This window comes from Gavia stellata, chromosome 8 (genome assembly GCF_030936135.1).
Source record: "Gavia stellata isolate bGavSte3 chromosome 8, bGavSte3.hap2, whole genome shotgun sequence".
Taxonomy (NCBI): domain Eukaryota; kingdom Metazoa; phylum Chordata; class Aves; order Gaviiformes; family Gaviidae; genus Gavia; species Gavia stellata.
In genome coordinates, this window is record NC_082601.1 from 10,464,378 (window position 1) to 10,492,372 (window position 27,995).

Below are 27,995 nucleotides of genomic sequence, written 5' to 3' on the forward strand. Positions count from 1 at the left end.
TTATACCACTAAAGCTGTATGAGAATAGTAGAAAATTAAATGCTGAAATTATAAACATTTTCCTATTAAGTGCAATATAACAAGATAGAGACATAATTTTGAAGTAGAGTCAGTTCTTCATTCAGCACCTTCACTGCAATATAAAAAGGCAAAATCACAGAAGTCAGGTAGAGACACTGGGAGCTTTCAAATAATTCACACTTAAAATCATGTGTGCAAATCTACAAGATGGTTTTGAAAATGTGACTCAAAAAAATCTGTCTTAAAACCAGTGAAAACAAGACATTAATAATGAAGGTGAGCTTAACATATCTACAGCTGCTGCCTCACAGGTCTGTGTCTCTGCTAAAGCTGTGCTATTTAAGCGAAAGATAATATGATGTTGGAAATTACATAATTAAAAAAATTATTTACGATTAGTTTGTTTATCTTTTTTGAAGATAGTTAACTACCTAGAAGGTGTAAAGTGGTAAGAGGTGTAAATGTGTAGAAATGCGTGGTGGAGGTGAGGTTTAACTTCCCTGGAAGAAGTAAATATTCTACAATAATATTAGGCTGGCTAGGGAATTCAATTTGTTATATCTCCCAGTGTCTCTCAGCACCACTTGCAGGGCCAGACTTATTCAATGCTTTATCTTCTGTCAGAAAAAAAGTGACTAATACTAATTCTATGGCACAGCACAAATGACTTTACTTTTGCAGGTAAATTCTTATCCTGAGCAATCAGACTCCAGAGAAAGTCTCATAGTGACCAACAAACAGCTGTACAACATCAGCCAATGTGAGAGTACTGCAAGATCATGAATGTGGAATACAACTGAAAATGCTATTTTCACAGGGCATGTATATTCTGGAGAGGCCAAGATCTGTGCATGTCCTAAGTCTGATCTGCCAGCATAGCAAGTTTTATTTAAAATAATACCTGCACCACCTACTCTGTCCTTACAGAGCTTCCAACATAGCCCTTCCAGTAGTTACATCCCTACCTCCTCACCTTCACTATGCACAACTCCATGGCTCAACACACAGTCCAACAAAATGTCCTGCCAGCTCCTTACTCTCCCTAATGATTTCTCCTGACTTTACTGTGCCAGAATCCTGTAATAGGCTCATGAAATTCAGGGAGAACAACTGAGGGAGCTGAGACTTGGCATCCAGCTAGACACTACACTGTCCAAACCCGTGTGAGATATGGGCATGAATGAGGCAGCCTCTAAGCACAGGGAACACGGTTGACCTCAAGACAAAGACATCTCCACTCTTCTTAGTATGCACCACCCATCAGCAGAGATACTCATTGTCCTTCTGATGCGAGGTGATCAACCAGGAGCCATTAATTTCATGATGTAACAGGGCTCTTGAGAAAACACAAGCTTATCTTTGAGGATACACAACATGTAGATGGTGGTGACTGAAATGTGGCATGTGCTTGGATGTGAGACATCACAGTTTGGCATCACCAAAGGACTGTCCCGCTACTGTTGTCAGGGTCAGGGAGGGAATGTGCTCTTTTAGAAGAGCACACTCAGGGGACTCCAGGGTACAGCAAAACCAAATCTTTTTGTGGAGGTTGGCTATCACTTTTTTTAGTCAAACTTTAGTTCTATGACACTTGAAATAGCATTTTTACAGCAGAAATTTTGCTCCACATTTGGTATCTAGACAGAAGACATTTTTTGAATGTTTACGCTTGCTGGGGTGTTAAGGCTTAGAGCCTAAGAAGTCACACAGAGATCTGCTTCATTCATCAAAATCTGCTGCACATCTGCTGTATATATATATATATGTGTCTTATGCTCCAGGTCTCCACATGCATCCTTGCTTTATTTTTCTTGAAATGTACAAATCCCAGCTCAGGATTTTTTTTGGCATTTTGCCATCTAAATCAGTTAGGCATCTCTTGTTTTTCTTGCTTTCATTTGTGAAATTACATAATTACAGATTAATGCATTTTGCCATTCAAGGTTGAAGTAATTCAGGCTTTATTTAAAGACCTAAATTGCCCTTTTAAACACTATACAGTCAGTACATTTGCTCTCTGTCTGGAGCTTACCTATACTGATTTGCTGCCTCCTTTTCTTTGTCTTTCATTATCTTCATTCCTTACGGACATTCATGGGAAAGGATAAAACACACTATTAATCCAAAGGATAGGCATCATATATAAGCAACGTCATTCTGAGACTAGAACAAAATAAAAATTCTTTCCACTTCACTCAATCTTACTTGAAAAAAATTTTTTTCACTCCATACCCTCCAGAAGGGGAATGAAGGCATAGGCATAAAAACTGCTGCTGCAAAGCAAGCTGAATACCAGGACTCCCTCATGTTTTGTGCAGAGGGCTGAGGGAGGACAGGCTTTCTGAGAGACCAAGGGCTCACCAGAAGGACACAGGAACCACTCTAGGCCAGACCCTGTCTCTGACAGTAACCAGGAGCTTTGATTCCCTACATATCCTGGACCTGGGGCAAAGACTGATTGTTATCATGGATAAGCAAGCATAAGTAATTACTGAACTCTATACAAAAGGGTATGAGGAACATACCCTGCACAGCATTTCAACTCAACCAGATAATACTTAAAGCCTACAAATCCAGATAAACATCCAGCACTATTTCCAAAACTGCACTTAAGGACCTTGACTATGTTAAGAACCTATTCACTCTGTACTCCCAACAGTCAATGAAGAGAGACACCACTATGGAGCTCATGCGACATTTGAACTGCTTTTTGGAGTGCTGTAATACAGGACCTCTGTTAACGTCCATAGTTAGATGGCAGGAATGTGAGCATGAATGATTTATTTCAATCATGCAGGATGTCTGTGGCAGAGCTAGAAGCTCTACATGTATTTTCTGAGTCCCAGTCTCATAACAGAGCGACACTCTGCAATGATTTTTGTTATATTATTAATGTCATTTATTTACACCTGCCAATTTTCATAAGAATATTTTAAGCTCTCAGAGTGTAAAAACTAAACTGTATGCCATGGCTGAACACTGTTTCATTCACCAAATGCTTGCTTCCTTTACTAATACATATCCTCTAATAAGGCTCTGTTAATTCCCTTCAAGAAAATATCTGATGTGCTGTTGCATGCTTGGTAAATGACCTGTGTTTTACCATTATGTAAGTAAAGACGGAACATATCTCTTTGCACAACTCAATGATTTAATAATTATTAATGAGACATTATGCCTTTAAACTTTTCTGGCAGGTGATAAAGTGCACACTAAATGTTTAACATAGCTTTTAGAGGTTTGTATTATGATGCTGCATAGCAACTGAAACTTTATATATGCAGCTAAGGTAAATTCCATTATAGCTACCTGGGAATTGTTGCTGAGATTTTGTGAAGCAGACAAATAACAAACTTCGGTCAATATATTCAGTGTCAATTGTATATCAAGCAGTTTTGCCACACCAACGAGTTTTTCACTCTCAATGTATCCATATTGCAAATCTATATCCAGATATTCCTTACCATGTACACAATTCTCATCTGCAGAACTCTGGCACGCAAATCCAAAGACATTTGCCTTCTGCTAGATGTGAACAGCCTGACTTCCTGCATGCCAGGTTAAAAATAGAGCTCTGCTGTAAGAACCAGTCATCTGCAGGATGTCTACAGGCATGAATGCTCAGGAAAGCAGTGGCAAGACATTGAGTAACGTGCATCAAACTGAACATGGTGTGCCATAGAAGAAAGGTTGAGGACCTTTATACACAAACGTGACATGGATGCCTGTTATCACTAACTTAAAAAAACAAAAACCTTTCCCTTATAATACTGACAAATATGATGAGTGAGAATATAGATGGACATTTGGAACAATTTATTGTTTTCCTCCTTCGCTTGATTCTGCAATAAGCTCAGGTAGCAATCAAATACTTAATAAACATTAGCGAGCTTCTGCATCTGCTCATCTTATTCAAAATTGCCTAAGAGAATTTATTCATGTTATTATTGCTATTAGTCAGTGAGGGGTTGTTTAAGACAGTTTGAAATGGTTGTAAGGTACAAAGCAAGAGTTTGCCCCAATAGAAGATAAAGTGTTAGTCCAAACAGTGTATAAGCCTGATGTGGTCATGAATAATATGTGCTCTTGCTCTCTATACATTTGCCATTCCCATGTACCCTACTGCTGTTTAAGAGGAGTGGTAACAGTGAGAAGCAGCTTTGGGAGTACAAAAGCCATGGTGATTATTAGTTTGTTAGAATTAAAGCTACCAGTGGTCCTTGGTTCTAGTAAATTGAAGGCAGGTCATGGTTTTCCTAAGCTCTGTTTGAGTTGGACTTTGACAATAAAGACAAAGAGTCAATTTAAGCCACCTTTATGCTCTCCTGTTTCAGAGTCCCTGGTGCTTACTCTACAGAAAAACATACAGAAAGGTAAGAAGTTCTTGTTTATGTTTGCTGCCAACAGCTCAAAAGAAACTGATATCTAATACTGCCATGCAGCAATTACTTCTCCAGTAAGAACAGACAATCACATATCTTAGTGCAGTGATATCCCACTGGGTTATAAACTGATGTGACACGGCCTTTTGTCAGATTACATAAACAGAGACCAAAAGCATCACAGCCAGTTAAAACCACTTTGATCCCCTGTGGAGGCTCTGAGTTGTCCAAGAATGGTGACCGGTATCTGTTAGGAGCAAATTAACAAAGAGACAGAGTAGGTCATACAGTCTCTGGGTGACTACATTCCTACTGATTAAACACATCTGAATGAATTATGTTTTGTTTCTAAGACAGTTTTGTCTGAAATAGCCTGCCTTCAGATGAAGTACACAGTCTTAGGAAGGTGGGCTAGTCATTGAATTCTCCTATCAGTATTTCCAGAGAAGAGAGAACTGTCGTTCAGGTGTGTTGAAACAGCCAGGCTGCACTAAGGCCAATCTGAAGACTGGGAAGACCCTGATTCCCCCTGGATTTACATGATTGTTCAAGATCTGACACCTGAAAGAAAACACCCTAGAAGATACCACAGGGGTCAAGCATGCAATGACTTGCCATGCCAACAAAATGGATAGCTCTTCCTTTACTCCATTTTAAATTTTTGCCTATTCTGGGGCACAAGAACAGAAATTGTGATCACCAGTAGAATCTAACTCTGATCCATTAAGAAAGACTGCCATCTCCTGGTTTTCAACAACAGTCTTTCATGGAAAAAAAGAGTAGGTTTAGTTAAAGCTTACAGCACATCATAAAGTCATGTTTGCTCTGCACCTTTAAGGCAAAATGTCACTGATAATAAAGGACAGGCAAGTGAAAGTTGGAAAGGCTAATGCGTTATGACTACACCATATAGGTTAAGCCAACGTGTGCAATAATTATAACTATCACAGCTTAACACAGTTTATAAAGGCTTGAACCATAAAAGTTCAGAGTCCAATAATACAAGCTATTGAGCATTCTCTTATGGAGCGCTGTCAGCTCCCACTGAGTTTCAATGAAAAAATGCAATATTACATAACAGACTCATAATTAACCATTCTCATTCTCAGAAATATTAAAACTCCTTTAAATGGCAATCTGAAAGGGTCTTAAGAGTAAAAGTAACTTACATGGGTTTTAAGCACATGCAGAATGATGTAAGGCAGAAGAGTAGTGTAAAACTATGGATGTACGAGCATGCTAATAATATTGAGCAAGTGAGAGGTGAACCACTTCAAGAAAATCACTAGTAATCATATTCCTAACTGCACCTTGCAGAAAATGTGAGAATGAAGTCACTTGATATTTTCTTGAGGGTATTCTGTTATTCGCTATGAGCTAAAAGAACACTCAGGTAAAGGTATCACAGAGTATTTGACATGCTCTGCGTTCACTATTTAGTTTCCTCCTCTGTCTAGGTTTGTAAGAGTCTGGTCCTCTAAGAAGTATACTTTGTTACAAAATAGTATTTTACTATCACTTGTATATTTGAATTTTGCTGGTTAACAGTAATACACTTTTGTTTAGTATTATAATAGTGCTCAGATACATACAGGCCTTCTTTGTTATAGGTCCCATAAAAATATATTTTTTAAATTAGTCCTTGCTTTAAGGGCTTGCCATCTAAATACAAAGAGGCAGTGACAGTAGAGAAATATGGCTATCCTCATCTTACAGATGAAGACATTCTCACTGCATGGATGAGATAAATGAAGTTAGAACGATCCCTTAAGATAGTATGAGCATCTACATCATGACAAGGCATTGAGTTCTGTCCTCACAAGTCCCAGACAGATGTCTTGACTGCAAAATCTTTTTTATTATTTTATACAGCAAGGAAACAAACATTTAAAGCATAAATCTCATTCTGAACTTAGGCATGCTGTCAGTATTACTGAAGTCAGGGGCCTGAGTTCAAGGAGTTTAATATTTAAGGTATCAGTTCCCCATCCATAATCTGAAGAACGCTAATACCATTGTTTAAATAATATTTTGTTTAATTCGAGATTTTCAACCCCTTCTTCCTTGAAGGAAGAATTTTGCATTGTTTGGAGTAAAGGTAAAAGGAATTTCAAACTGTTACATAAAGAAAATATTACTCTTCAGCACAAAAAGGTTTACACAGTTTAGGAAGAAACATAACAATTTAACTATTTGATGTTATCTGAAAGTTTTTCACAATAGTTGCCATTGCATGCTTTTATAAGCTTTTAGACTTCCAGATAAATATATGAAAATGAATGAGACTGAAGAAAACTCAGAAAAATATTGCACTCTGTTCTCCATCTTCTTTTTCACTAATAGTATAAGAAACAAGGCTACTATTCAAAGAAGTAAAATCTGACTTCAAATTTCAGGAACCTACCTTAAAACAACAATTTAAAAAAATCAAAAATGGCATGATAGAATTGAATTAAAGATATTCAGCAACGTGTAGAAAATTTTGTAGTGAAACAGCATTCTGTGATAGTTAAATGAAGGAAGACATGTGATGGACAACTTGTAAAAGGAAAAACAGAAGTAACCTCAAACCTTCATTCCCTTTCCTCTTCAGCTAAGGGCATGATTGTGTTGGAGCTATCTCACAGCTAGGGTGACATCTTGTGTTCATTCCATCCACAAATGCCACAGATACGTCTCCATCCAACTGCCATGCACCCAGAACATCCAAAGTCCTATCCCTTCCCTTCAAATTTTATTTTCGAAATAGTTGCAAAGAATCTTAGCTGACCCTACATATTTCACTCACTGTCTCAGATTTCATAATGCCTTTAATTGTGACTTTATATTATTTGTACAGAGCTATTTCAAATGAAGATATGTAAATGATAAGGCAATAAAAAAGACACACCCCTTCTGAAAAAGAGACAGTAATATATTTACTAGGATTCTTTAAATTAATGAGGGCACTGTAAAAGGAAAGCCTTTCATGCCTGAGAAAATTATTATTTTAAAGATTATGAACCTGTCAGTCTGTAAGTTATAAGCTAGCTGCTACACCTGCAATTTGATTAATCTGTTAATTAATCACTTGATCCTACTTGTAGCCTTTGCAGTATTTTGAAAAACCTTCACTAAGTTTTTTTTAAAAACAGGAAAATAGTAAAAAATGGATCTTCGTATGTAAAGAAATAATATTTTGAATTTAAATGCTATCTTAATAAAAGTGACTGTACCTTACTGTCATGTGCAAAACAGGCTTTTTATCAACACTTACATGGAATGGTGGAACAGTTGAAACAAACAGCTGTAAACAGCCTCCTAAAATAAAACAGGAACTGTTTGATTATTTAATCCAATTCAGAAACGCAGATAGGTTCTGAGTACCCCAAAATATTGTGTAAGTTTAAATTACAAATGTCAGAAACAACTTGTTCTGCATTGGTAAAATAAAATAGAATCTAAACTATTCAGCTGTGTGCCGTGCATGCTTTTACACTACAGTTATCCTCATGGTACCCTCCTGCCTGCCATTACAAATTACTAATTGTGCACTGTATTGTATTATGTATTCTTTGTTCTCTCATTGCCTCTGTGAGGATAAACGTGTGTATAGCACCCTGTTTTCCTAGAGGTTTTGTTTGGTTTGTGGAGTGTAGGTGTTAAATATAAAATGACTGTTTATCTTGGAAATGGCAGTTTTCTTAGCAAAAAAGTTATACAATTATAACAGAAAGTCCCACTGTCAAAAACAAAAGGAAGGTGATCCTTCCCTCTACTCAGCACTGGTGAGACACATGGAGTACTGTGTGCAGCTCTGGACTCCCCAGTACAAGGACAGGGACATTGTGGACTTTGGATAATGAGGTGGGATTCCTGTGCACAAAGAACCATTAAGACCGACCGGCTGTCTCTTGTGCAACCCTGGGGGGAATGGGGACTCGCCTGGCTAAGACAGGATGCAGTTAAGGAGGGGGCCCTGTGGAGACAGGACAGCCCTGCTTGTGGTCAGCAAAGACAGTAAAATAACAGGAATCTGCGGGGTCCTTCGTTTCTTCGAAAAGGCTTCATGTCCGATAACTGACCTTTGCCTCATTACCGGTGAAATGCATATTACAACTCACACCCCTGCATATGCTAATGAAGATTATAGAGATCATGCTAAACATATGTGACTATAGCAGGCGTCTCTCCACCCAAATCATGCTACACGTCACATATGGGGGGGAACCTCGTAGTTTTGGGGATAAAAGATGGAGAAAATGATTTTTAAAGTGGGAGAGAAGAACCTCAATACCTGATGGACCAGTTGACGGGCTGCGTTCTCTTCCTCCACCCCAGGCAGGGACGCCTCTCTGGGTAAGCGCTGCGCCTCTCACCCTCTGGGTGAAAGTTATCCCCGGGTTCTTGTATTACTGTCAAGTTTGCTAGCAATATTAACCTTAATTAGTAGCACTATTGTAGTTAGTGAATTTATCAACGGCAATCTCGAATCTGTTTCTGTCGCTCTTGATAAAACAACTAATTTTGCTTTTTGTGCATCTGCTCAGTGCAAGTCCTTTTGCTGGGGCTCTGATAAATGAATCCGTTAAAGTCCTCTGACAGACAAATTTCAAAACTGCATTCCTTTTAACACAATAGACATACTGGACCAAGTTCAGCAAACAGCCACAAAGATGATAAAGGGATTGGAGCATCTGGCATACAACAAGAAACTGAGAAAGCTATGACTGTTCAGCCTGGAGAAAAGAAGGTTCAATGTGTACCAATACCTGATGGAGGGAGTAAAGAAGACAGTCTTCTGTGGAGTTTCCATCCTTGGAGACACTCAAAACCTGAGTGGAAAGCGTCCTAAGCAACCTGCTCTAGCTGACCCTGCTTGAGCAGGGGAGTTGGGCTTGGCAGTCTCCCGAGGTGCCTTGCAACCTCAACCATTCTGTGATTCTACAATTCCAACTGTCTTCATTTCAAAGGGATTTAAGCAATATTTGAGATAAGCTGAGCCCTGGTGATGATGTATTTTGGAGATAAGAACCAAAATACTGACCTTAGCACAAATTTCTGTGGCAAACCAATGCATAATCCCTCTTTACTGCAGGGAAGAACTACAGCATCTTACACTAGGTGGCATTTCCTAAACACTGAAGATTTTTTGCCCATAAATGTTACATAATCTAGCTGTAGTCACATCCATATAGCTCACTTTAATTAAGCTAATCTCACACAATTAGCTGATCACCTTGGAGTAGCAGAGTTGATGATGTAGTCATAGATGGTAACAAATACAGACAGACAGGTATTATCTACAAATTACTAGCCTCTGAGCCCAGTTGCCAATGTGGTTGCATTCCATCACTAGAAAAGGACACAAGGAAATTGGTTTTTGTGGGTTTCCAGCAGTTAAAGATCAAGTGGGGTAGGCATGCAGCTGATCATCACTATCTGTTGGATGTATCACTTCAGGAAGGGTTCAGACTAGCACAGTAACCTGGACTCCAGCTCATATGACACACCAGGATTCCACAATCAACCATGCTAAACTCTGCAGAGGTGTCTAAAAGAGTGAGGTTAGACTTTGGTCCTCTATGTGTATAGAAGAGGAGATCATTCATTAGAACAACTAAAATTGTTTCAATTCCTTACCCTGGCGTGATCCAGATTATTCCAACTCTAGAATATTGGATTCCCTTTAATGAACTAATAAGGGCAATGGTGACGGCCTAACACTTTGAGATAGTAAACTGCTTCTCAGAAACACCCAAGCAGTTGTAAGTTCCAGAAAATCCACAAGAACTATGCAAAATCTGGGAGGTCTTCTACTAAATGCAATTCAACCCAACTCTACTTTCTCATCCCAGCTGCAGGTCTGCACTGGTTTTGATTTGGAACACACACAGATACATGTCCATCTGCATTTGCAATTGACAGTTGAATAGCTTCAGTTGTAAAATATGGGGTAAATGAGAAATTTCCTAAAAAATTCACAAATGTGGTTTGAACCCAGCTGTATTCCACATGCTAGACAAAGTGTTCATGATGTTCTAACTGAGACAATACCCCCATGTGACACAAGGGAGACATTATTTGCAAGCAACATTAAACCAAAACCTTAAGAAATTGTGATTATGACAGCCTAGCTTGCTTTTTGCAAACACAGATATGTTACTCTCCTTGTCTTAAACTCAAAGACATGCTTTAAATTCCCACACAGATTCAGTGAAATTCAATGATACCCTATGGAGATATGATTTGCAGCAGCAATTTCTAACCCCTGTTAACATTAATATGTTCTATAAATCAAGTCATCTATTCTTTGTGTGCTATACCTTGATATAACTGTATCTACACCATTTACATCAGTTCAGGTGTAGGTAACTTTTCTCTTCCAAAGTCCAGATTTCAGAATTATATATGTCTCATTTAAATTGGAAAATTTATTATTTCTGCAGACAACCTTTGTATCCATCACTTGCATACATAAACAGATTTTTTTTTTACATAAGTTAGACACATTTGAAAAAAAATGATATCTATCTGATACTCGATTTTAAACCGAGTCCCTATCCAGAACGTCTTACTGTCTGACAGATAGATTTGATCTAACAGGGAAAATTGTAACCTGTTAAAAATGAAAAGACAGCTCTGAAAGGTTTTCCAGTTTGTGGCTGTAAGCAATAAAAGCTCTAGTTTTCTAGTTCAAAACTTTTAGCTTAATAGTGCAGATGTTCATAAATTACATCAGTGGTGGTTTTTCTCATGTCCAACCTCAGACATCAAAAAAGCATCTTTTACGAGATTCTGCTTCCTGAAAATAAAACCCGTCTGCCTTAACTCTGCTCTGTACCACAACTCTAGTATCCAAAAATGACTATACACTTTTGTTTCATGATCTTTTCTATACGGGATTTTGATACCTTTTGTATAAATTATCACCGTCTACCTGAAATGATACAACTGAAATCAATGACTGCTTTTGTGGTACATTGTTAATCAACACAACTTAGTTAATGGTAAGTGGGAGCAAAGATTTTGAATTTGCATTTAATGATTAATTTACTCTGGGAGATAAAATACTGACATTGGCAGGCCATTAAAAACATTTATCTTCAGAGATAAATTCAGAGTCTCTAATATGGACTTCTTCAGCTCTATAAAGGCTTTGCTAACCCAAAACATGATTCCCTACAAACTTTCCTGCGAGATCATGTGTAGAGAATTTGAGACGTTTTGACAACAACTCAATAACCATTTGAGGAAATCCTATTGCTAGTAACGATTGCCTGATGAGTCAAGCAATTAGGAATTAATCTATTGGACGGAAATGAGACATGTTCCAGGGGGAATTCGTATGATATCTAAGAAATGCCAAACTTCAGAGAAAAACTATTAACATGAGTTAGCATTTTAAACTATTGTCTGGACCTGTCACAAATAAATTATTATTATTATTATTGCCTTCTGAGTCTTCTTTTTTGTGACTTTCCACAATCACTGCTTGAAGAAAAAACAAAGACAAAAAGAAAGCTCATAAAAAATGTTCTGATGTTTCCAGAGAAGAACACTTCTTTGCTAACTCTAAACAATATCTTTTACAAGATATTGAGACAAAGCCATGTTGGAGCACATGATACTTTGCCATGTAATGAAATCTGTAATTTCCAAATGCCTATACATAATGCCAGGACATCTGTTTACACAGATGCAAGATCATCATTTATCTACAAACACAACAAAGTTTTCCTTGTGCGCCACACTGATAATAGCCAACTGACGTAACCAATATATTCTGCTCAGTGGGATCTAACATACCTTCTCAAGACAGTTTATCAATTTGGGCCTCGTGCCACCCTAATGCAATTTCACAAAGTCTTGCCAAATCAGCCAGGACCCAACATGGACACTGAGGTGAGTTCTTTATTTAGGGTTTTACCTGACCAGGATTTCCAGGTCCTAATTCTTGACAGAGCTGTGGGTATGATGACATGGGTGAAAGCAAAATAGTGATGATTCTGGCACTACTGGTTAAGATAGGAACATGTGGACCATGCCATGCTCAAAGGACATAATTTTCTCCTCCCTCAATGTAAGTATTAGTGTCAGCTCCCTCCTGCCCAGATTTTTAATTCCCTCTATCTGCACAATGACCATATTCCAGAAAGGAGTACCACCTGGGTTAAATCTGGATCCAAATAGTAAACCTAGTCACATACGTATAAACCAGTACAGACGAGGAAGAGCAAACCCATATCTACTTAAAAATATAGTCTGCAGACACAATATAAGGTAGCCAGGAAGAAAATATGTCCAGAAGCTAAATTACACTGAGTTGCAGTAAGGAACTTTTACCTGCTTAAAATTTGGCCTTGAACTGACTTCCCCTGGAGTTTTGTACAAAAAGCCTTTCTTACTGAGGATGGTTCAGTTCATTTTCAAATGCAGCTGATGGAGATGGCAGTTATTCTTTCAACTTAATAAGCCAGTGGCCAAACCTGTTGTCTGGTCTGTGAAAGTCTGGACAAGACCACGTGGTTCATATTCTGAAGTTCTGGCAAAATAAATTTAATTCTCACCCTGGTGATCTGTATGACCTCTGCAAGACAACAATTACAGATGGTGAAAAATTAGTTCTGTTTCCTCTCTAACACCAGTAGCTTTTAAAAAAAAAACAGTTATATGCAATAAACACTTTGAAATTAATATCATAATAGTTCTGCAATTTAATCTGCATTACAGCAAGGTATTGCAGGCTGAACTTTACACAGTTTGTAATCATTCAGATTTCTAAGAACACAGTGGTTACTGGTTTAAGCTAGCAAAGTAATCTGCTGTAAATTCCTGTACTGTTTGTGCCATCTTCTGGCAAGAAGGATCTGAAGGGCGCTGCATTTCAGCCTGCAGGAATCACTCCTTGGAAGAGGATACAGCCGAAAAGCAGGATGCTAGAAGGAAAGGTCATGCTGCCTATCACTGGAATCGAGGAGCAGCTGGGAGCTCCAGTGAGCCAGCTGGAAAGCACTACTTAATAGAGCTCCAAGAAACTGTGCCCTGGAAATGACAGGCTCCCAGATTTGACCCACTCGCTAGCACTGCCGGGCTGGTGAAAATCCAGGAGATTTCTGTGTTGTTTGTGCCCATCAGGAGGAACAGACAGAAGACCAGGTGGCTACCGAAGACGCAGGACTTCACCGAAGGCACAGCCTTGTCTTTCATCCCAGGGTCAGTGCTGCGGATTCCTGCAAGCCTGAAAGTTTCACCAGCTCTAGTGCTGGAAGTCGGCACTGAAAGTTTGCACCACGCTGTGCTGCATCCCCTGGGTATGCCAGCGGAGCTCACAGCTGGTGGGGATCACCGCTTTTGACAGCCCAGCCGTTGCCTGCAGGCTGGCGGCACTGCGGGCGCACAGCGGCGTCCCCAGCCCCTCCGGCCGGCACACAGGGGGACACGCAGGGCGTCCCCAAAACCACCTCTCCCGGAGCTGCTAAACTTGGGATCGCACAGGTGGGTGCCAGGGAGCGTTTCTTTCTCCCGTTGAAGTTAAAACATCTGTAACCATGAGCAGAGGCAACACCAGCGGGCAAAGGTGTACTGTGGGGCCCGGGGTGGCTTTGGCGGAGATGGCGACTCCCTTCCTCAGGGTAAAGCGGGGCTTTTTCCGCCCTCGCTCGCTGAGCTACAGCGGACGGGCAGCGGCACAAGGGCCCGGGCCAGCACAGAGGGTGCGGCCTCCCAACCGTGTCCGGGGATGCCCCCGTGAGGGGTGGGGACCCAGGCGCTGCCTCCTGGCGAGGCGCGTGTCCCGCCCGGCTGCGCGGCGCTGAGTCCGCCGGGCCGCCGGAGGCCGCTGCGGGCAGCCCGTCAGGCCTCGCGGGTGGCGGGTCCGGCGGGGCCCGGATGCGCTGTGCTGAGCTCGGCGTTCCCACGTGTGGCCGGCTGAGCAGGGGGAGGCGGCGGAGATGTCGGTGTCGGTGGCCGCGGGCAACCTGCCCATGCGGCTGCTCCGCAGGAAGATCCACAAGCGCAACCTGAAGCTGCGGCAGCGCAACCTGAAGCTGCGGGCGGCCGAGGGGGCAGGTAACGGCGGGGCCGGGCGGGCGGGCGGCCGTGCGGAGCCTCTCCTCGGCTGAGCGCTTGCGGAGCCGTCGCTGACTTTGGGTTTTTTCTCCTCTCTCTCCGAATCGCGTCCCCGCGCCGTGCAGTGCCTCCGCCAGGCGAGGCGGCATCGCAGGGCCTCGTGGAGGCGGAGGTGGAGGAGGAGGAGGCGGCGGCGGCCCCTGAGGTAGAAGCGGCGGCGGCCGGAGCCGCCTCGGAGGGCGCGGAGGCCGCCGGCCCCCGCGGCGGGGAGAAGAAGAGGAAGAAGAAGAAGAGGAAAGCGGCGGCTAATGTGGAAGACGGTACGTGGTCTTAACAAATACAGCTTGTTTCCCAGGGCAGAGTTGTTATTGGAGACCCCAAAAAGCGCCTACTTTCGTTTTCTGCCCTGTCGGCGAGGGTTTGTCGGCCGGACTGTGAGAGGTGCCGTGCGTTGGTCCGGTGTGCGCTTTAAAGCCTGGAGGTCTTCGGGATTACCTCTTTTCTTATTCTGGCTGTAACGCTCGAGCTCTAATACGTACTAAAGCGGTAGCAACCAATCTGATTGCTGCATAGGATTCTGCTTTGTTACATTAAGTTTGGATGTTCTGCTTGTTTGTTATGCAAATATATATAGTGTCTTTTGAAGTAGAGCTTCGACAGATGGATGCTTTCTGTGTGTGAACGTCCAGCCAGTACGGTTTTTTGAGCAACGCATCCAGCCTTTGGCAGCATCTGTATATTATGAAATGAAAGTATACTGGCAAGCTACCCCCAAAATTGCACCCTGCAAATATTGCTACAATTTTTTATATTTTTATGCATACATATACAGTCATACATATATTTCTATATATATTTGAAACTTCTATCTCTTATGTGTTTGATCTTTGTGATATTTCTCATAGTTATGCAAATGAACAGGTGTTTTCATGCAGTTCTCTGAGGATTCAGGTACTTAGAACAGACATTACATTTCACATGACCTGAGCACAAACCATGTTGGAAACTTGATGTCTGCATTACAGATAGAAAAGAATTTTGTAACTTGTTCCTTATTTCCAACAGAAAGTTTCATATAGTATACATTAAGTTTTACTGTGCAAAGTGGACTGTGTGCAAGGAACCTTGGAATTTTTTGCTCGCCGCCTCAGAAAGTTCCGTAGAAACCTTGCCTCCCCTTCTCCTGTCCCCCTCTCACCCCATGAAAAAAGCATGGCATTTGTAAGTGGTTTACAGAGTAAAGAAATTCACTCTGTGGAACAGCTTTTAATCATGAACATGTCCTTTGTATCTCTAACTGGCTTCTCTTCTGTAAAATAACGCTCTAGATACAGAAACTAAAAAAGCGAAGACTGAAGAAGATGAATCTGTGGAAGTAGAAGATGAAGGTCAGCAGGATTCTGGAGAGAAAGAAGTGGAAGAGGAGGAGGGTGAGGAGGGTGAAGTGCCCAGTTTACCACTAGGTGTAACAGGTATCTTGTGTTCTCTTTCTCATACGTCTGCGGAAATCCGAGGTCTAACCCTTTCTTCCAGAGCAAGTTGCTGTTTTCAAATTAGCTGTATAAGTCAGGTGTTTGAATGTAGGTTTGACATGACGTTGGCAGCTGTATAGCTGTTACTCAGTTGCTGGTCTTTGACATTTGCATTATATATACACTCCTATTAGTCTTAAAATTACTAGTGAAAATCTGCTTTAAAACACATATATGCACATATGTTTAACTGTAGAGGAAAAAGTCCATGAAGAGCAAGATGGATGTGTATAACTAGTAAATTTGGCCAGAGAAGCAGTGCGTTCATGTTCATTTTTAACAGTTCTGTGTAGTATTCGTAGGAACAGATTAATACAGAGTATTTTGTGAATGTCTTTGGATTTTGTGGTAGAAAGGAATAAGAAAAAGTCCTTTGCTTTGATTTCTGCTCCCCCCCATCTAGGTCAATTTTAACTGGGTAATCTCCAAGGACAGATGGAATTGAAGAAATAAATTCAAATATTTTCTTATTTTCCCCCCTCACTTCAGGTGCTTTTGAAGACAATTCTTTTACTTCCCTGGCTGGTGTTGTCAGTGAGAATACATTAAAAGGCATAAATGACATGGGTTTTACACACATGACTGAAATTCAGCATAAAAGTATTAAGCCGCTTCTGGAAGGCAGGTAAGAAATACGTCTTTTTAATCACTATCTTGACCCCAAATGTTGTGTAAATTTTGCTAGCAAGCTAAATACATGAAATGTGACTTTCTGCAGCTAAACTTTTTTAAAACATGCTCTCATATGTTTTATATATTTTGTCTGTAGATGTTAATATAAGTTAACAAAGTATATCTGTGTTGCATGTGAAGAAATGCTTAGGGTAAGCTCATGGAAACTGCTTTGCATTTGGCTTTGAAAGCGGGGACGTCTGTTTTCACTAGTCTTGTTGTCATTGTGTCTCAAAACCACTGTCTCACACTGTCGCTAGCGTCATAGTGACCAATTGCTGTGGACCGCATCTGCCACCGAGCTCTTAACACCAACTCTACTGTTTTCCTTTAAGCCATTTTATGTTCTCACATTGTCAACACTGTTCAAAATTGGATTGTTCTTTTCTCTGTACGATCAACTAAATACTTCTTTTTCAAACTTTGCTGCATACAGGGATATTTTAGCAGCTGCAAAAACAGGCAGTGGCAAAACACTTGCGTTTCTTATTCCTGCAGTGGAGCTCATCTACAAGCTAAAATTCATGCCTAGAAATGGTAAGGCTCTTCATTTCAAAGTTGAATTTTACTGTGGCGCAGCCATTTAGGCATGTGGCTAGGAGGGGGATTGGACGAGTTGCAACTTAATCTTGTTTGATGTATTTTTTAGGAACGGGTGTTATTATTCTTTCTCCTACTCGAGAGCTTGCTATGCAAACCTATGGAGTTCTTAAAGAGCTTATGAATCATCATGTTCACACCTATGGTCTGATAATGGGGGGCAGTAACAGATCAGCAGAAGCACAGAAACTTGGAAATGGAATCAACATCATTGTAGCAACACCAGGAAGACTGCTGGATCATATGCAGGTAGATAAAATATTGATGTCTAATCTGCATTACTAAAACAATAGAACTCCTGTCCCTGTCTGACTCTGAATTTGTTAATCTTCTAGAACACGCCAGGTTTCATGTATAAGAACTTGCAGTGTTTGGTAATTGATGAGGCAGATCGTATCTTGGAGGTTGGATTTGAAGAAGAAATGAAACAGATCATAAAACTTCTACCAAGTAAGAAAAAAACCCCTGCCTTTCCTGGAAATCAATTGACTAACATTATGTCTTCTTTATGACTCAATTATTATAAGAGAAGTCATTAATTTTTATAGTTCTGTAAATGCACTTGCGAGTGATTTTTCTCACTCTGTACTTTTTTCCTTATAGCTAGTATATATTACTTTATTTAACATCATTTATCTGAAGGAAGAGTTTTCGTATGCACTTTAGGGATATAATTCTGTTCATATAAGATCCTTTTAGTTTAACATCTACATTCTCTCATTCATCTTCCTCTGCCCGTTTATTTCCTACAATTCATTATTTCTTAATAAGGCTTAAATATAAGGAAAAAGGTTTTCTGACTTGCAGTTTGAATTTTCTTCATAGTTCTAAGAACAGTTATCTTAAAGAATTTTAAGTATTTACCTTAGAATTTTTTTTCCTAATTTTTCATTTAGTTATTCCTATAACTCATGTATTAAACACATTCTGAGAGTCAACCAGGCTCTCCCTTGAACTTTCAAAATGTAGGAAAAAAAAAACCCATAGAAATAGTATATAAAAAAATCAGTGATAAATATATTGAGGTTTCACATCATAAACATTAAAATTCAGATCTGTATGTTTAAAATGCAGATACATAAATCTAATAAATAACATCCTGTGAAGAATGTTAATGAACAGTGTTAAAAACGGAAAGGGAAGGAAGAGTGGGAAAAAGACGTTTTCTTCGTGAAGTGGAAAATGATAGATAAATTTTTACTTTGCATGAGTTTTTAATTTGGTTTTATCCCATTAGGAAGGAAATTATATTTTAAAACAGACACTTCAAAATAGAAAAAAATAAATTAAAAAATGGTGGCACCGGTTGTTCAGCAAGAACAATTGCTACTGTGCTTGCAGTTGTGACATGGAACAGGCTAAGTCTGCATTTTCCACGTACATATGTAACAATAGAATGTTACAGGATCAGGATGTATATTTGAGCTGAGAGATGACAGGCAGGCAGGAGATTTCCTACACCTGCTCTAAGACCATTGAAGTCAGTGAGGCTCAGTATAGATGTACTGCCACGTGACTAAATAGCATGCACAAATGTGTATGTTCTAGACTGATTTTGCAAGACAAACAGTAACAATGCACTTCAGTTTTGCTAAGTTTTTTCTTTTACAACCTCTAGCATGATTTTTTTTAAACAAAACCATTTTAATATTTATGGAAATGAAATCAATTTATAGTTAGAATTACAAGGTTGGTCTCTATTTAAATCATTGTTTTGTGTCTAAACTGGAGTGCAAATGATTATTAATATTTTCCCAGAGAGAAAGAATATTGTGTTTTGATAGCTGTTAGGATTTTGGGGGTGGGGGCAACCTAAGTAAACATCCTGTACAATCCCTAATACAACTACACCTGTCTTTGTCAGTAGCAGTATGTTTGAATTAGAATTTAACTGAAAAAAGTAGACTTGCTCAGGGAAGTTTGCAGCTACAGATTTTATGGACTTGCTATTTGAATTCTCCTTTAAAAATGAGGCTGTCTTTCAAAATAAGTATTTTTTCAGAGCGCAGACAGACGATGCTTTTTTCTGCTACGCAAACCAGAAAGGTTGAAGATCTGGCAAAGATCTCTCTGAAGAAAGAGCCACTATACGTTGGGGTTGATGATAACAAGGAGACAGCAACAGTAGATGGTCTTGAACAGGTAAAACACAAATGTTATTAAAAGGGCTATGATCTGCGAACATACCAAGTCCTACATGTTTTTAAGTGGGTTATACAAACACTGTCTTAATGGGCATTTACCATCCTTACGAGCAAAAGCTATCAGTTGCCTAAAGGGTTTTATTCGGTCTGCTAACTATAGTAAGTTATATGCATTTGGTCGATGTTTGCAGGACAGATGATAGAAAACCTCATGAAATAGTAATACAATTACTTCCCCTTGTCTATTCCTATCTGTATTACATACCTAAGCTCTGGTTGTCTTTCTAACTGTATTTTCCATGTTACTGACTAGAGATAGATATACTTCAGATATACTTCACTGTTGCTGCTTCAGATAATAGCTAAATGGAGTTGCACAGCCGTTTCTGTGTTTGTGCGGTTGACATGACGAGTGTTGTTATAAAATTACCAGTAGCTATGTATTACCTTAGAGTAAACCACTGGCAAGAATTCCGTAAAATAAAATTCTTGAAATCGTAACAATTGTTAAGAACCCTATGCTGTTTTTTCATGCCTAACATCAGTAGTTCAAAGTTCTTGAATTTTTATTGTATAAACTAATTACTTTTCACTGAACTTACATTAGTTTGGAGAATTAATTAAAAATTTCTTCTTCCTGTTTTAAGTTAGTACAGTAAGTTTCTTGCCAAGTTCATCACCTTCAGGAGTTTCATATACCAAGGTGAGGGACAGATAATAAATCAAATGGTTTTGCCCAATATAGCTGGAAAAATTAACTATTTGGCATATTTGTTTCACAACATAACACTTCCCTGGTTTAATTGTATTGCTGAAACAAAAGTTCGTTCCATACTAATTTATTTAACAATATTTTTAAAAATTTCAGGGGTATGTAGTGTGTCCATCTGAAAAAAGATTCCTTTTGCTCTTCACATTCCTCAAGAAGAACCGGAAGAAGAAACTAATGGTATTTTTTTCTTCATGTATGTCAGTGAAGTACCACTATGAATTACTCAACTATATTGATCTGCCTGTTTTGGCCATTCATGTAAGTATATTATTCATTGATTTATTTTTAACTAATCTGATAGTACCTGTAAGTTGTTACTGACCTTACGTTTGCCTCGTTTATTTCGGTCCGATTTCTAATAAACAGACACCCTGCTCACAAAACTGATGATGATCTTGGTTAGTCTGTAGAGGAAGGAGATAAAGCAAAGACTAGGTAATAACAACACTTCAACATTGTTAACCTTGCTATTTTCCAAACCAGAGCTGAACACTGATATTAATTCATGCTCTGTGTGTAGAAAGCTTTCTGTTTTCTTCTAAGAGGTTGCCTTTCACAAGCACTAAAACTCAGCTGGTGGAGCAAAGCTATTGTCAGAGGAATCCAAACACTCTGATCCCGGAAGTATTGGATGCTTTTTCTAAGGCTGGGGTGATATTTGGTTTTACTATGCTGATTCTTACAATTTGGATGAGTACTTTAAATTCTTTGTCAAAAGCACAAAATGCGGAGTTTAGGAGGAGGAATTGTCTGAAAGTTTATGAAACAGTTATAACTGACCACTAGTGTCCTTTTCTATTTTTTTTCTTTGGGGGGTTTTTTTTTTGCTATACTCTGATAGAACCGTTACAAGTATGGTTTATGTTTCGTTAGTTTTTTAACCTGTAATCTACCTAACATATTGCTAGACTTGCAAATGTCCTTTTTCTGAACTTCAGGCATTTATGCAGCGCTCCTGAAAAGAATGCTTATGCAACTAAATTTTTAATGCTTTGGAAGATACAGTGTAACCTCTGAGAGATACCACTTCATGTAGCCCTGTGCTGTTGACTGTGGTAGCATTGTTTCTTCACTGCGAAATGGACCTGCTTGTACAAGTCCATGATATGGAAAGATGCCCCAAATTATTTTATATTTTTGGCAGTGATATAATATGTGAAATGGGAAATTAGATTTAAGCTTACAAGTTGGCAGATATTTATTTTTTTAGTTGATATTTCATCCTTAATGTGTTTGTTTCCTTTTAGGGCAAGCAGAAACAAACCAAACGTACTACAACGTTTTTCCAGTTCTGTAATGCAGAATCTGGAATACTGTTGTGCACTGATGTAGCTGCCAGAGGATTGGATATTCCTGAAGTTGACTGGATTGTCCAGTATGACCCTCCAGATGATCCAAAAGTAAGTTAAGGAAATAGAGAAACTTAACAGCAACAAATCATATCCCAGCTACAGACGCAATGGCAGAGAAAAGCTGAAACTGTTGCTTGACAGAGGTCAGGATTCAGCCATGTTCATATCTAGCTGCTGATTTCTTCCACTTCCTTCCACCAGCTCCTAGGAAATGCTGCACCTAGCTGAGACCTTCATTACCTTTTAAAAGTTGCTTTTTAAAAAGTTATTCTTTGTGCTGTTAAATTAATTTAAAATCTAATCAGCAAAGCACTTCTCGGGAGGGGTATGAGTTTATATATGCATCCCTGAGTATCCTAATTTTCCAGTGGAAATTTGATTTTTATTTAAAGTCAGTATTCCTATTTGAATAAATGTCCAGTGTAAATCACAGAATCACTAAGGTTGGAAAAGACTTGTAAGATCATTAAGTCCAACCATCAACCCAACACCACCATGCCCACTAAACTATGTCCCACAATGCCACGTCCACACGTTCCTTGAACACCTCCAGTGAGGGTGACTCCACCACCTCCCTGGGCAGCCTGTTCCAGTGCTTCACCACTCTCTCAGTGAAGAAATTTTCCCTAGTATCCAGCCTAAACCTCCCCTGGCGCAACTTGAGGCCGTTTCCTCTCATTCTATCACTAGTTACTTGGGAGAAGAGACCAACACCCACCTCTCTGCAACCCCCTTTCAGGTAGTTGTAGAAAGCGGTGAGGTCTCCCCTCAGCCTCCTCTTCTCCAGGCTAAACAACCCCAGTTCCCCCAGCTGCTCCTCATCAGACTTGTGCTCCAGACCTCTCACCAGCTTTATCGCCCTTCTCTGGACACGTTCCCGCACCTCAATGTCCTTCTTGCAGTGAGGGGCCCAAAACTGAACACAGGATTCAACATGTGGCCCCACCAGTGCCAAGTACAGGGGGACAATCCTTTCCCTTCTCCTGCTGGCCACACTGTTTCTGATCCAGGCCAGGATGCCATTGGCCTTCTTGGCCACCTGGGCACACTGCTGGCTCACATTCAGCCGGCTGTCGATCAACACCCCCAGGTCCTTTTCCACCAGGCAGCTTTCCAGCCACTCGTACTCAAGCCTGTAGCGTTGCATGGGGTTGTTGTGGCCCAAGTGCAGGACCCGGCACTTGGCCTTGTTGAACCGCATACAACTGGCCTCGGCCCATTGATCCAGCCTGTCCAGATCCCTCTGCAGGGAACTCAAGCGAGAACTCAAAAAAGCGAAACTCAAAAAAAACTCAGAAGTTTTAACAAATATACACAGCAAATATACAAAAAGCAAAGTTTAATTTTCAGTTACAGCAGACTTAAGATTTTTTTTCCTCGGTAAAAGGTAAATTACTTTTAGTCAGGAGTTCTGTCTCAGCCTAATTATGCTTTGCATCTTCAGCACTTGATTTCCCTCATCCCTTTGTCAGTGCTAAGAAAAATAATGGATGATGCATTATGCTATATTAATGTTAAACTTGGGGTTTTTTTGTGAAGCTGTTTGATTATTACATGTTTGAAAGACTGATTGATTGGTCTTGCTGTTTTTTATTTTTTCCAAAAGGAATATATTCATCGTGTTGGTAGAACTGCCAGAGGCATAAATGGTAGAGGACATGCTCTGCTCATTTTACGACCAGAAGAACTGGGCTTTCTTCGTTACCTAAAACAAGCCAGGGTAAACTTAATGTCTAGGTTTTTCGTGGGTTTTTTGTTCAGTTTTTTTACTGTGCAACAAGTTTTTAAAGGCAAAAACTGTAATGATTAATCAAACATTTTTATTTTTTAAGCACAAAACATTCTGTTGCTTAGAAAATATTTAACTGAACATCTGACTTTAAGTCTAAAGTCAGCAGCACAAAGGTAAATGTTGAGTGTATTTATAGTTGCTTTGCAACTGTGCAACTTGTGTTACTAAAAAATAAATTTTGTATGTCCTCTCTATGGAAGGATACTGGGAGTGTGACCATCCAGAGGAAATTAAAACCGCAGTGTTGCTTGTGCAGTTTTTATTTTTTCTATTCAAAGACTAAATTGCATTTTGTTCAATTCCAAAAGAAGTGTAGCTGCCTTCTAAATGTAATCATTTTAATATGATAGAACTGCACATAGTTGCTTTGCTGCTTTACTTATGGGCTTGTTTAGAGTTTTGCCACTTGTAACTAAAGTGGTAAAAGTGTCATACTGAGCATCTTTACTGCTCTAGCTTAAAGGAAGTGATAATAGTGCCATATTGATGTAAAGGTACTTTACAGATACAGCTGTGGTATTAAAAAAAAAAATCTTCTGTTATCTAGCAGGTCTTTTTCTATTTGTCTTAGGTCTTAAACACATTCACTGTTTACACAACATAAATAATTTTGATATTTTATTTCTTTTTTTTTAAGGTACCACTAAGTGAATTTGAATTTTCTTGGTCAAAAATTTCAGACATCCAGTCTCAGGTATGAAATTACTTCATATTACAGCTACTCTGAATATCTGTATAATAATTTACACGGAGAATGTTAGTCTATAATGACTGCTGTTTAAAAATATGTAGGCTTGTTTGGAAAAGTTCCTGTAGATGAGTACCAGGCAGTAAATCCTCCTGCCATATTGTCCCTTGATGACAGTAAAGTGATAAAATGTTTAGAAATTAAAGCTGAATTTTAATACCCAGTACTAAATTGTTACTATTATACAGTACAAATTTGCTTGTAAGAATTGTTTTTTCACATTACATCGCAAAAGTGATGTAAACCTGCTTTCAATTTTTGAAGAGAATGTTCATGCCTGGCATAGCAAACAGGGTTTCTGTAGCTTTTATTAAATAGTTATGTATGTTCAGATTAATTGTGAGTAACATGTCTTGTACAATGATTTACTCAGACTTCAGTGTGCAGAAAGAGATCCAGTACCAACACTTAGAAATGTTAGTATATAATCCAGGTGTATTTTTAACTAGCTGGTGTTAATAAAGCCCAGGATCAGCTAAATGTGTTTTGTGCTCCAGTGCTACAAAAATAGCCGTGGAGCACAAAGTTGAATAGAACAGCGTAGATAGTTCTGTAGATGTGAATTTCTATTGTTTAGTTCTGTGAATCATTCTTTTGATAAGAGCTCTGTAAAGCTTCTTTGCAGTAACTTAAATTTGAAATACCAAGTACAAGAAGCAGTGAAGACAGTCCTTACAGAAAGAGTTTCCTAGTTAAGAATAATTAGGAATTAATGATGTCTAATGTAACTTATTTTTAGTATGCTGAATTAATGTATGTTAAACATCAAATGAGACACTTGGATCTAAAGAGTATTGGGAACTTAGCCCACAACAAATAAAACGTCTCAGTCTATGCTAGTGCATCTGCATTGTCTTAGAATTAATACTGCTTATTTTACAATGCATTTGCACCATAATAGGTAAGGCTATGTATAGAATTACATGGAATGGTACAGTTGATATGTCTGACTTAGAAGTATTCTGTCGTTGTCCATTAATTCTCAATACACATAGTTTCTTGGTGTGGCTGAAGTTGTATACCCCTTGATTAACTTGTTTGGGACAACCCAATTTAGTATTTCTGTAAATTTTCATATTGCTGAGGCTTTGTACTGTAATTTAGCTTCAGGCTTTTTTGTCCCTCTATTTATTTATAAAAGCACTCTGATATATGTATGTGCACTCTACCGTCACAGGGCAATTTTGCTGAAGTGAATAGTGAATGTCACTGCAACTCACACAATAAATAATCTGCTTGAATATAATTTATACACTTGTCACAGCTATAATTGGATATGTCTTTTGGTTTTGGTTTCTTCCTCTCACCAGCTGGAGAAACTGATTGAGAAGAACTACTTCCTTCACAAGTCAGCCCAGGAAGCATACAAAGCTTACATTAGAGCTTATGACTCCCATTCTCTGAAGCAGATCTATAATGTCAATAACTTGGATCTTCCCAAAGTCAGCCTTTCATTTGGTTTTAAAGTTCCTCCGTTTGTTGACCTCAGTATCCTTTTACTACAGCGTTTCAAAGCTGAATTTCTGCTTTATAATTGTTAAATGCAACTTACTGAAGTTCCTATGCTACTTCAAATTCTGATAAATGTTTTTTTGGCTATTAATCACATAAATGCATCATGCTTCAACAATAGTTTATCAAAGAAAATGTTAAATAGCGGATATTAAAACTGCAAGAATTGCCTACAAATATCTATGTTTTAGTGTTGTATGTGCTTCAGTTGCTGTGGGGTAGCAGATACTGGAATGCATACATGTTCTAGAGCACTGTTCTCCTCCACGCAAAATTATTTTCATTGAAAGGTACGTACTTAAGTTTAATAACCATGGAATACCGAAATAGAGGGGCAAGAACATGAAATAGAAGACTGTATCTAGACTACTGTGAAACTTGCCAGTGAATGGAATTTGAAGCATTAGTACTTTTGCCAACTTAGTTGGACAACGGGAGGAATAAAAGCATTGTTTAGAACCACAGGCACAAAATTCTAGTTTTGTCTGTAGTTATGCAACTCAACTTTTTGTGTAATGCTGTTATTTTTTTCTCACATTAATAACTCTTATAATACCTAAAACGCAACATTTCAAATTATTCTTTAAGTTCTTTAACCAATAAAATTCCAGATGTGAACAGCAACCATGGCAGAAGACTACAGAAAAGAGGTGGAGGTGGGGGATTTGGTTACCAGAAATCGAAGAATGTCCACAAAGCTAAAATCTTCAAACACATTAGCAAGAAATCGGACAGTCGGCAGTTTTCTCGTTAATCATACATTCATAAAAATGGCTCTGGCATTGTAATAGAATACCTTGATCAAAACCATCTGACAGTTACTTCCAATTTAAACTGCTCTGTTCACATTTTTAGGGATCTTTATGGTTTTGTTTCTGGGAACATCTTTTATCTTTCCATTCAGGAAGACTCTTTGGAAGGGAGACTATCGCCTGCTAATTTTGCCATACTTGTTGTAAGGAAGAAGATAGTTGAATGTAATTATCTTAAGTCAATACTACAGAGCTTTGCATTAAAGAAAGGAAAAAAAACTTTCAGATTTTTTAGAAGAAATTGCTTTGCATTTACCCTTTTTTTTTCTATGTACACCTCTGAAAATTGTCGGAGTAGACAACACAAGGACAGATTACAGTATGAGATTTAAAAAAAACCAAATTTGCTCACATGAATCATTGCAAGGGTTTTTAGTGCTACAGAACTCTGCTTTGTCCATCAAATGTGCTGAAAAATATAGGAAGATTCCTTTAGAACAGAACATACCTATGAATAATTAAGGCTGTATGAGCTTGTGATTAATTTCAGTCATGGTATCTGTATAACAAATACTGTGTCCAAGATTAAAAAAAAACCCATCTCTTATACCACATCTGGGACATGCTTAATGCTATTTCTTTTAATGTTGTGATAAAATATAATATTCTGGTGAAATGTTTGGTTTTCGTTGATGTTTTCTTTAAATTTGAATTTATCCAGCTGGTAATGTCTAGTGTACTGTTATGAATATGCAAAGAAAATTAAGAAAAGCACGTTGCATAAATGGAAGCACTCAGCCCAGATAATCTTTTTTAAAATGCTCCATAACCTTGATGCAGTGAGAAGTTTTGCAGGTGTATCTTGTAAATTACAAGAGTGAATTGCTTTTTAGTCTTAGTTTATCAGATCAGTGATGGGCAAAGTCAAAGATTAGTATCTGGATTGAGGGGTGGAGAGACTCCGTAAGTGAAGAAGTGAAATGGGGTATAAATGTAGTAGAAGGGTATTTTGAGGTAGAAATGTAAAAGACTGAAATGGAAGAGGGTGGAATACGCATTGCAAACAACAAACATGGAGACTAAGTAAAAAAAAAAAAAAAACGCAAGTTGGGCAAAAGTAGAGTAACTATATTACATATATTATTTTCCTATCTACCATTGTAGAAGTAGATAACTATTATGAGGCTACAATGGTGGTGGGCAATAGTATTTCCAAGATGTACATCTGTCAATGCAGGGAAAGACTAAAATGTCACAGAATCCTGAAATCTGGGCCCTGTGTGATAACAGTAAAACAGCTTTTAATTTACATCTAAAATGTAACCCAGGACCAATTACGAATACAAAAGCATATGTAGTTAATTCCAATATAAAATGGACTGTTATTCCTTAGGTCTTTTGAAGTACCATGTCAGATTTAAAACTATGATATGTGCATTGAAGTATTGCAGAAAAACACTGGCGGACTTTCTTTTCACCCTTAGAGAAACCAGATCATTTTGGGGGGAAAATAGTATAACCATTCTGTTGCTAGTGCTTCCACCATTCAGAACTGAGAGTGTTGCCTTTTTTTTCCCTTTTTTGTGAAACAGCTGACTTTAAGCCCTAATAGACTTTTTAAGGCTCTTAATTAACACTGGATAGATATTAAGAACTTCTGATATAT

General features: G+C 38.8%; 1 protein-coding gene across 1 annotated transcript; it reads left to right on the forward strand.

The window, feature by feature from the left end:
* The first annotated feature begins 14,335 nt into the window (after positions 1–14,335).
* On the forward strand, positions 14,336–26,993 carry DDX18 (DEAD-box helicase 18). The gene is made up of 14 exons (XM_059820335.1): positions 14,336–14,453; positions 14,579–14,773; positions 15,782–15,925; positions 16,475–16,610; positions 17,094–17,194; positions 17,307–17,506; positions 17,593–17,707; positions 19,260–19,399; positions 20,270–20,431; positions 21,421–21,573; positions 23,132–23,245; positions 23,955–24,011; positions 25,376–25,553; positions 26,189–26,993. The coding sequence occupies exons 1-14, from the start codon at positions 14,336–14,338 to the stop codon at positions 26,329–26,331; spliced, it is 1,956 nt and encodes a 651-aa protein (XP_059676318.1). The 3' UTR covers positions 26,332–26,993.
* Positions 26,994–27,995: the final 1,002 nt, after the last annotated feature.

What these genes read in the sequence shown, in the direction of transcription:
- DDX18 (XM_059820335.1), top strand. Translation starts at nt 14,336, where the DNA reads ATGTCGGTGTCGGTGGCCGCGGGCAACCTGCCCATGCGGCTGCTCCGC. An exon ending in GACTGCTGGATCATATGCAG is followed by an intron (nt 17,507 to 17,592) that starts GTAGATAAAATA and finishes TTAATCTTCTAG; the next exon opens with AACACGCCAGGTTTCATGTA. An exon ending in GATCATAAAACTTCTACCAA is followed by an intron (nt 17,708 to 19,259) that starts GTAAGAAAAAAA and finishes GTATTTTTTCAG; the next exon opens with AGCGCAGACAGACGATGCTT.